The sequence below is a fragment of the Nicotiana tabacum genome, chromosome 10, assembly GCF_000715075.1.
Source record: "Nicotiana tabacum cultivar K326 chromosome 10, ASM71507v2, whole genome shotgun sequence".
Classification (NCBI taxonomy): Eukaryota; Viridiplantae; Streptophyta; class Magnoliopsida; order Solanales; family Solanaceae; genus Nicotiana; species Nicotiana tabacum.
The window spans coordinates 167,567,022-167,578,121 of NC_134089.1; the positions used below are offsets into that span (position 1 = coordinate 167,567,022).

Genomic DNA, 11,100 nt, shown 5'->3' on the forward strand with positions numbered 1-11,100 from the left:
GTTATATAAGTAAAGCTTGATATGGAGGGGCAGAAAGAAATACCTTAACTCACTCTTTGCCAATGAGAAAACCAAAAAGAAAAGCCTTTAAGCTCAGGAAAGGCCACCTAGGTACACAAACTGTGAGACCGTCTAAGGGCAGCCCGTGCACAAAGCGTCCCGTAATCACACAGGGTCTGGGGATCGCACCCCAAAGGGTGTAATATAGGCAACATACCTTGACGCAAGCATCAAAGGCTAATTTCATGGCTCGAACCTATGCTCCAAAGCTCCCCTTCAAACTGCTAGATCGTCTGTCTCATGTGATTCAACTGAAAATTCAGAAAAAGTTCACAACTAAACTAATCTTTCCTTCACCAAGTATACCAAAGCACAAACAACTATTCAGATTTAATTCACAACGGAATGAAGATGGTTCATTTTTTCCTTTCACCAAATCTACAACTTGGAGTTCACAGAACTTAAACCTTTCATTCATTTGTATGTAAAGCAGGCAGAAATGTTAACAACTAAGTGTGATGATGGGACACTCCAAATCAGATAGTTCCATTATTCAGACTGGACTGTTTCAGAAGCATTATTAGTATCCGTTGCGCTCTCCTGCAAAGAAGTCTGATCGTTCTGGTTGGGGACAGGTGGCATCTTTGATTTTTTCTTTTCCTCCTTGAGAATCACTTGCCTGGGCATCACATCTAACATAAAGTTTCCACCATTCCATATAGATGCTGAAACCTTGAGTACTTGGAATACAACATGCAACTTATATGACAAAAATATGGGCACGGTGAGTGCTGTAGTTGCTAGCGTAAATACGGCCTGGAGCAGAATATACATAAACAAGCGATTCTGATCTCCAAGCAAACCACTGACGCGCCACCATATGTTGTTTGCTTTCTTTGCTTTTTTTGAGAGCTCCCTACCAATTGACGAACATAATAGAATCAACACCAACCACAATACAACAGCCAGGAAAAAACTAAACACAATGACCCATGATGACGTCCATAGACTAGAACAAAAAGGGACAGATGGAGAAAGAAAGGTGCATACACCCAAAAAAGACTTCATCATAGGCTGCAAAAATTAGACACTAAAATGGCTACCTGTAAGATGTCATAACTTCAGGGTCTCGCAGAAATCTCTGTCGGCGTAGGACATCTACTATGAGATAATAGAGAACCTGCCAGAGAAAATATGCAGCTAATGGGACCCAAAATAGCCAAGTCCAAAGGTAGGATTGGTTTTCTTTGTAAGGCCATGATGCTCGTGCTGGAGTACCTTCAGGATGCATAGCTCCAAAAAACTCAGGATCCCACCAGCGAATTGTGAAGAAAACCAACCCTGCAAATCAGAATAGTTGGAGGTAATCAATTTAAACAAGCCAAGAGTTCTTTAAAAATAAATTGGGGAGAAGACAGGTACACTTTCTAACTCATTGGACAAAGTAAGAACGATGTCAATATGTAATACAATGTCACATAAATATCTTATGATATCTGAACCGAAAGCTTACTACTTCCGGTAATTCACACAGTGCAGCACTAAAAAGAGATTAATGTTTTATATGATTTGCTGCAGCAGAAGTAGACAACTAGATAATTACGATTAAGAATCTCTGACAGACTTTGAAGTATTAGCTTTACTTGTAAGTGATTCACAGAGTGCAGCACTAAAAGGCAATTAATTACCGAGTGTTTGACACGATGTGCTGCAGCAGAAATAGAACAACCCGACAATTACAATTAATAAACTCTCACAGACTTAGAAGTATTAGGTTTCAGAGGGATTAAACATCCTCAAAGCATGGCATCAGGCATCCAAAGAAAACTAGAAGTACCTTTGTAAACAATTGACCTAGTGTTGACCAATACTGTACAATGCAAATTAAACAAGAAATTAAGGGAAAGATAAATTGAAAAAATCAAATATCATTAGCAAAAGGCACGATCATAACAAAAATTATCACAAATGAAAAACATGATGCAAACAGAACAAACTCTTCAAGAGGGGAATATTAGTAAATATCATTTTCCCACATCACCTTTTATCCTTTTCATTTTCCTTTTAAGAAAAATCTTTTGCACAACTAAAACATGGAAGCAATTATACCTTGAGGCAAATACTTTGGTAATGAAACGAAAAATAGTCAACACTAAGCTATGTAATCAAATAGCAAATGGGCAACCCAATACGAAATCTACTTCTGGAAGTTATAAAGCAACTCTGAACTCAAAATCCAGATCCTTAGAATGAGATCACGACTAAAATATGGAGATATGGCAGGGCCTCAATGTATATATAAGCATGCATAATCAAGACAAGACATTCTTTTTTGTTTAGAATGGAAGTTGTTTAAGTCCATACCCCCACTGCACTGGTTTCTATGTTTGAGCGCAAAAACTTGCTATTGCCGGCAATAGGAGAACAGAAGAATGTCCTACTTACCAGGTAAAAGATGTATGAAGACACTGACAATTTTATCAACTGAACTAAAAACTAAGCTACAGCGCCAAACAATCAATGCCCATGCTAGAGGCCCCTGCAGTTATATGTAAGAGGATAAAAATTTAAGAGTAGATAAATCTTAAAGTTAGTATTAAGGACCTTTCAAATATAAGATGTTTACCTCTGCGAACGAGAAACAAACCATAAATAGCTTCTCATTTGTAGGAAACAACAGAAGCGTGACTACAAAAATATTGTTTGCATAATAGCAAAAGTCCTGCACAACAAGAAGCCCGCATCCAATCATTTGTCTAACAACCAGGAATTACTAGACACGGGAAGGAACAGAAACTTTATTCCTATGTTTTAAAGATTGAATTCCTCGTCTGAGAGGTTCACTTGAGTGGCAAGGGAAATAGTAGGACTTGAAATTAGGGATTAATATCATAAAACGTTTCACGAATGTTATTTTGGAAAACTCATAATGCCGAAACACCAAATTAATATGCTGGTCCATCAGTGATAATTGTTATTTGCCTTTCTCCTATAATCATTATGTTTAATCCCGTTTCATTTAAGATCTTGAGTTTGCACGGTCTAGTAAAATTAGAAAAAATAAATATATAGAGTTTAAGAGCGTGCAATTACAACAGCCAACAACTCAGAATTTCATACTGCAAACTATAACTACATGAAATCTTTTGCATAGCCATTCAACTACACTGTTTTGCTTATCCTACATGTTATGAAACTGCCACTTGAAATATTAAGTGAAAGAACACAAATTGTACAGGTGAAGCTGGGCTTACCAAAAGATAGTAATGCCATTTCTTGTATCTGTAGTAGATCCATCTCAGAGGAACGAAAATGACATAGAACAAACAGTAAACATATCGAACATCCTGTGGCCCTGATCATTGAATCAGCCATTGAATAGTCAAAAAGAAAGCTAAAACAAACTACTAAATTAAAATTCAAGAAGAAGCAATTAGATAAAGCGAATAGCTAAGACTAGACATTTCACTCACTTGCACCCAGTATAAAGCAAAATGCCCCAAACCCAAGAACACCCATCAGATGTGTCACCTGCAAACACCATGACTCCAATTAATACAACTTTAAAGAAAACCTGTGTAATACTGCAGACAAAGATTCAGCTCCCAAGGCTTTGATCTAGTGGTAAGAGCATAGCTTGTGATGTGTTGCTTAGGCGCATGTCACAGGTTCAAACCCTGCTGCTAAGATGTCCATAAGGAGTCAATTGGCACCCCTTCACAGAAAAATTACTCTGTGTAGATACGTCAATTTTTTTCTATGTATAAATAATATATGTTGAATCCCCTTGGACATTTCATGTGTTTACTTATATATTTTGCATTAGTAAATATCCTAGCACCGCCACTACCTATTACAAACAGAAGCCAATTGAGAAGCAAGGGCGGAGCTAGAGTGTCTATGGGCCGAACCTGGTAGTTTTGGTCCCATCTTGTATTTATCTTTGGAATCTATTGAATATATCCAAATTATTAATTTAGAATCCAGTAACTTAAAAAGAATTAGAAACCTAAACCATAAGTTAGGTATTACAACCCAGTAACCTATGGATTAAAATCCATAAGTTTCAAATTCTGGCTCCGCCGGAGAAAGGCAGGGCGGGCCCATTATCTACCGAGGGCCTCGGGATTTCTGGTGTATCAACCAATATTGTAGACAAATATTTGGTTTATGGTATTAACTCAAAACAGAGAAAAATTCACATAAAACGGCAGAAAAGCAGTATATGCATGTAACTGTAAATTGCGTGTGTAAATGAACTTTGATATACAAACCTTGTTAATAAATCGTTCATGTTCCTCAGCTCGTTTCGCGATCTTATCAGCTTGTTTTGACAAGATCTGTTTCGTCTTCTCCTTTGTTTTCTACAAACAACAAAAAAAAAAATACAGATAATGTATATACCAACCCATTCAATAATTCCTTCAAACACGTAAACTGCAATAAAACCCACCACGAAAAAACACAAATTCACGCACAAAAACACAAAAATCTATAAAATACGTACCTGGGATCGATCTTTGAAACGTTGTTTGACCTTTCCAAATGACTGTCCATTGCTATCATCCATTGATTCTTCGTTGCTTGACATTTTTGTTCAAAATCTAAAAGCTGATGTTGAAGCGTGAATTGATGTGGTGCGCGCGGTTCAATATAAACACGGATTCGCTCTGCGTTATCTCTGTCTCGATTTCAGGAATGCTTTAATTGAATCAGAGAATTAATTAAACTTTGATGATTCATCATTTCTGTTGTTAATCAATCTGGGATTGCCTTCTTTAGCAAAAACTGCTTATTCTATTCAATGCTTTGACCCCTTTATTTTGTTGATGATTTGCTTTTTTTCAGAGCACACAATCCCATGTACACACGTAAGGCATGATATCTTCATTTATTTATTTATTTATTTTGTTGGAATTTATTTTAAATAGGAAAAATGTCCAAATTCTGAAATTCATCCTTATAATGTTTGAAATTGCCCAATTTTGTTCTCGTTTATATTTTTAGTTCATTTATATTTTTGCCATTACTCCCTCTGGTCTACAATAAATGACTAATTTGCTTTTTTTTTGTCCAAAATAAGTGTCCATTTATATAATCAAGAAAATATTTTATTTTTTAAAAAAAAACTTATGTATGTATCCCTAAAATGTCATTTAATCCTCACATTTGAGAAAAGAAGTAAGTGTTACTATAACTATGTTGCAATATTTAATTAAGGATAGTTTAGTTACAATATCTATTTTTATCTAGAATTTAGTATTTCGTTAATGGATGTGCCCAAAGTAAATTGATCACTTATTGTAGACCGGAGGGAACGTAAATTATCTTATATTTAGCATTATTGGAGCTCTAATATCGAACCGGTGGATTCTGAATATCCAAATTATTTAAGAAAAAAGATACAAATTTATAAGTTTTGACTATGATTTAAAATTATTTTCTGCTTGAAGCTCTATAAGGAGTCGAGGGTAAAAAAGAAATTATTTTTTGATGGTGAGAGCAATATTAAATAAAAGAATTGAACTAATAATAAAGTTGCTTAATTCAAAATATAAAAAAAAAAACAAATTTAGCCTTTTTAAATAAGTGTATTTACATTGAATCTCAAAGTTGCAAACTCAAAAACAAAGGCCAAATATCATTTCATTAAGTCACTTATCTGAGGACTAACGTTTGGTAGCTGAAAAGACTAGGAGCTTACATATAAGGTGTAGAAATCTTTCAATAATGTGAAGTTATTTGGGAAAAATCGTACAGATTCAGTCCAAAACGAATAAAATCACATCATGTTAAGAGTATCTATAAACCGTTTAGCTCATATCCCAAGTTCAGCGAGACGAGTATGATGGCGATGGCAGAGTGATGGTGCAAGACTATATTTGCTTACTCTCACGAGCTTGGAGACACGCTCATAAAAAGAAATTAGGTTGTAGGCTTCGATTGTCATAAATACTCTAACGATGTGGGTGACACATAGTGAATCTCTGAAATTGACTTATAGATCGTGGTAATGGCCATGTGGAACGTTGTTCGAGGGAAAGATTGTTGGGTGTACAAACAAAATCTCGCATTGAGCACTGAAAAGATTGGAAGCCTCCGTATAAAATGTAGAGATCTCTTAATGATAAGAGACCTTTTGAGAAAAACCGCCCGGACTTGATTCAAAACGAACAATATCACACATGTTAAGAGTGTCATTGTGCCGTGTTAGCCCAACATCTTAAGTGATTAATTATAAAAACCGACTTAATATTTGAATATAAAACTATGAAATTTCGTATATAATTATACTGTCCTTTTTTTTCTCCATTAAATTTCGTGTATTATTAAATTATCCCATCAAGGATAAGTCGTCTGTCTCGAACTAAAAAGGTTACACGTCAATTATGGACAGGTAGTCGTGGCCCCATAAGGGAGCAAAATGACAATGTAGAAATTGGTAGATGACTCGATTGATCTGTTTCCTATACAAAAGAATCTGATTAATTTATTCGAATATTTGATGTGAATATCTGACTAATGCTTCACTTCCATTTGAAAATAATACTATGCATTATCTATAAATAGTTAAAAACTAAGCAATTGTGCAAGCTAACTATTCATGCTCTAAATTTCTGCTGATAATCGGACTACAAATATTTGAGGAGTTTTTGACATGAAAAAAAAATGCATAACGAGTGAACATAAATGGAGTGCGTGGTTTCCTTATTGGCCAACCAAAAAACTTTGGAATGAAGAAAAAAAAAACACACACACACAAATAGTTGATCGAATTTGTTGTTTGCTTTTTTTAGTCAGTATACATAAATTATTGCATATGATTATATATATTATACATATTTTATATATACTGACGATTTTTGTTTAAGCAGTTAGGTGAAAGATTATTTAATGGAGAAATTCAAACATAGCCAGATTTACAAGTGGTCATTCAAAAAAAGCCACAGTTTCAAAGGTGACCGAAATTTAACTACTTTTCATGTAAAGATAAATCTGAAAGAAAAAACTATTCAAAATTCGGAAAAATAATCCAGTATAATATACTGGAACTCCAGTATAATGTGCTCCAATCTCTAGTATATTATACTGAAACTTTCTGCGTGTTGGAGTTCCAGCATAATATGCTGGAAGTTCATACACAGGTGCACCGATCTCCAGTATATTATGCTGGAAATTTTCGTGTTGCAACAAAATGGTGGTTATTTTTCAATGACTTTGCAAACGTTGACTATTTTTAAATGATCAGCCCGAAAACTAGTTAGCCCGTGCTATTTTTACTTATTTAAGTTAATAATTTAAAAAAAAAATAGAGTAGGGGATCTTCTAGATTTGAAGTTTCCACATTCCAAGGACAAATCTCTTTAATTTACTCTTTATCTAAATGAAAAGAAATACGAGGAGAAATTGGGTCCTGACTGACAACAATAACTTCTGATTTGTGTTTCTCCAAACCCCAATGAGACATTAAAAGCTCACAATCTGCTACAGTAGAATTCAATTCTCAATTAAATCGAAAATGGCTTTTCATCCTAGTAATAATAAATACCTTTAATGGGAAAACGACTTGCATTCATAAAAGGGAAATTTTCAGAGACAAATCCGGAGATCTCTAGAAGCTTTTTATCAAACTTGACTTCTATTGGATACAACAACAACAACAACCCAGGAAAATCTCACAAGTGGGGTTTGGGGTGGTTAATATGTACGTAGACCTTACCTCTACCCTAAAGGGATAGAGAGGCTGTTTCCGAAAGACCCTCGGCTCAAGATAATAAGAAAAATAAGAAAAACAAAAGGGGAGAATATTAGTTTCACCATAGAGATCATAGGAAAAATAGGAACCTAAAATGCATAAGAAAAATACAAGGCAGAAATGATGGCTAGTATATAGATCTAGCACCGAAAAGAGAAAATATTAAGACACGACAATGGTCCTAGTAATTTTCGATTAAAACCTTATCAGACTAGGCTCACAATGGAACAAAGTAACGCAAGACTCAACTAGCTCCTAGCCTACAACTGTAATTCCGCAAGACTTCTATTGGATAATGTCCACTTATTCAGTTGCATCGTACATTTGGATTACAATGTGCTAATTTGGCCTTTTGAATAAGCCCACTATTGCCATAGCCTCTATCAGATTCAAGCCCATATTAGTGTGCTAGAAGCAGCTTTTGAAGTAAAAATTGCACGGGCTAGCCAGTTTTCGGACTGGTTATTAAAAAATAGTCAATATTTGCAAAGTCATTAAAAAATAGCTAATATTTTGCTGCAACACGGAAAGTTCCAGCATAATATACTGGAGATCAGTGCACCTATGCATGAACTTCCTGCATATTATGCTGGAACTCCAACATACGAAAAGTTCCAGCATAATATACCAGAGATTGGAGCACCTGTGTATGAACTTCCAGCATTTTATGCTAGATCAGTATATTATACCAGAACTCCAATATATTATGCTGGAACTCCAGTATATCCAGTATTATATACTGGAGTTCCAGCATAAGTAAAAATATACTAGAATTTCAGTATATTATGCTGGAGTATTTTTCGGATTTTGAACAGTGTTTTCGTTCAAATTTATCTTTACATGAAAAGTGGCTAAATTTCGATTACTTTTGAAATTATGGCTATTTTTGAATGACCACTTGTAAATCTGGTTATTTTTATCATTTTCATAAACCGCTATAGTTTAGAACCTAATAACTATAATTTGCTTAATTACCATTCATAGCCTGTTCAATTGTTACTAACTTGTATCATTTGTATTCAAACGCACAACGTTATAGCGTGTGTCAACTGTCGTTTGCGTAATTATATTCATTCGTTCAACGAATACAATATGTATCAACTGTAACCAAGGCGAAATACAAAGGACTGTATCGACTGTATCTGTTCGTGCAACGAATACAACTAAGGCAAAATGCAGAAATATAGAAAATAAAATGTTCTTGTTGAGATTCGAACTCAAAACCTTCACTAGTTAAGCAAGCGCTCTAACCAACAAAGCTATGAGAGCTTGTTGCTATCTTGTTTCACTTCTAAGTAATTAATCTCTTATTTCATGAATTTGCTATAAAAATTTAAATAAAGCTACAAATGGTAAATTTGCAGAAAGTATATCAACAAATGATAAATACAGTGTAAATAGATAGATATACATTACTTATACATAGATAGAACAAAAGGAGGAGCCGACCATATTTATTGTTTATTTTATCTAGCCATATACATAGATTATATATAATTATACACATATAATACATAAATTATATATATATATATATATATATATATATATATATATATATATATATATATATATATATTATATCTTCACTGGCTATTTTTAGTTTAAGTGGTTGGGCGGGCGGCTATTTGGATTAATTCTTCTTTTTGAATCTTAAGAAGATAAATTTATATTATTATCGAATTTGAAAAGAAATTCATACTATTATAAAAAAAGGTAAAATACATCGACAACCACTTAAAGTTGTCCACACTTTTCACTTAGATACTTCATTTTAAGTTTGTTTCATTTGAACATTTCAATCACATCTCAAATGTGTCATTTAGAAATAAAATTTATAGGCAGTCAAACATAGTAGATGCGTGTAATTCACATGCCAGAATAGCCAATAAAATGGAGACACATGGGTTTATTAATAACTACTCCCTCTGTTCCAGTTTATGTGAACCTATTTCTATTTTGGTCCGTTCCAAAAAGAATGATCCCTTTCTAAATTTGATAACAATTTAGATTAAACTTACAATTCTACCCTTAATGAGAAGCTTTTATAATCACACAAATACTCTGGGACCCTTTTTACTTTGTTTAGGACCACAAATTCCAAAAGTCTTCATTTTTTCTTTTCTTAAAATCCATACTCAGTCAAATAGGTTCACATTAATTGGAAAGAAAGTAAAAAAAGCTTTTGAGAAAAGAAATAAAATAAAATAAAAACAAGAATCCCAACCCACCCCTCCCCTCTGTCATCTTTCCCAACGACCCCAACCCCTCTTCCTTTCCATCTTCTTCTACCAAACGAAAGAACAAAGTACTCCCATAACCATAGCTCGAGTCTTCCATCTTCCACCTCTTTTAAGTTTAACCACCACCTACTGTAGTTTTAGCCATAAAATCAGCCGTTAAGAACAATTCATGACAGATCCACGAGCATCACGCTAACCACAGTCAAACGATCCTAGCTTTTGTCCCTTATTGTTTTGCATTTTTATAAACAAAAACCTTGAAGCTCCACCATTCCTCTGTCACTGAAATAAATCAATTTTCTCTAACCACAATCACAAAAATACACTATTTCCAACAATTCTTGTTCTTAGCCGGATGTAAACTGAGGGAAAGGTGCCATACACTATTCCCACGTTGTTTCGTGCCATAGTTTGCGTTGAATTTTCTTGCTCAGTGGCTAGATTTTCAAATTCTCCGTCCCTATTTTCGTTTGAGCTTTTTTATACCCAAAATGCCCTTTCAGTAACCTTTTGAATATTTCTCTCCCACCATTAAATATTTTTCTTCCCAATACATGGAAGATTTCAAGGGTTCAAACCCTATTTTCCATAAAGCTTTTCATTTTTAACGTATTTCCATCCTTTGTTTGGTAGTATAAACCCATATAATTCGAAATAATTCATCTATATACATGTATTTAATTGTGTATTTCATATATGTTTAGTATTTGAGTGTGTATTTCATATATTTTTAGTAGGTCTTAAAAGCCCTACTATTTAAACACATGATACCCTACTTAAACAAACCCTAAATGGCCGAAACCCATTCTTAAACAAACCTTCATTTAAACTCCTATGTTCTTCTAACTTTTAGTTAATAGATTAAGGATGCATTCGAAGAAGAATAGTGTTCCAAAGTATATGTTGTATTTTCTGGTAAAAGACCAGGAATATACTACTCATGGAGTGAATGTTCTCCTATGGTTATCGGGGTTAAGCGTAGCATCTTCCAGTCTTTCTAGTCTCACGATGCGGCCATATCGGCGTTCGATGAATTTGAAAAATTTGCTGAAGGTAAACAAAAACTCAAATCTATGGTGTTTGTTGTTTTTTTGTGGTAAG

The 11,100-nt window shown here is 34.2% G+C and overlaps 1 protein-coding gene across 1 annotated transcript; it reads right to left on the reverse strand.

The window, feature by feature from the left end:
* Nucleotides 1–347: 347 nt before the first annotated feature.
* On the reverse strand, nucleotides 348–4,884 carry LOC107794947 (glycerophosphocholine acyltransferase 1). Its single transcript, XM_016617507.2, has 8 exons — nucleotides 4,508–4,884; nucleotides 4,275–4,364; nucleotides 3,474–3,531; nucleotides 3,255–3,355; nucleotides 2,627–2,722; nucleotides 2,446–2,539; nucleotides 1,104–1,341; nucleotides 348–916 (listed from the first exon to the last, which is right to left on the reverse strand). The coding sequence occupies exons 1-8, from the start codon at nucleotides 4,589–4,591 to the stop codon at nucleotides 550–552; spliced, it is 1,128 nt and encodes a 375-aa protein (XP_016472993.2). The 5' UTR covers nucleotides 4,592–4,884; the 3' UTR covers nucleotides 348–549.
* Nucleotides 4,885–11,100: the final 6,216 nt, after the last annotated feature.

Coding starts and splice junctions, on each gene's coding strand:
- LOC107794947 (XM_016617507.2), bottom strand. CDS start 4,591: ATGTCAAGCAACGAAGAATCAATGGATGATAGCAATGGACAGTCATTT. Junction 3,356..3,473: donor TTGCTTTATACTGGGTGCAA/GTGAGTGAAATG, acceptor TTCAATGATCAG/GGCCACAGGATGTTCGATAT. Junction 2,723..3,254: donor AATGGCATTACTATCTTTTG/GTAAGCCCAGCT, acceptor CTTGTTGTGCAG/GACTTTTGCTATTATGCAAA.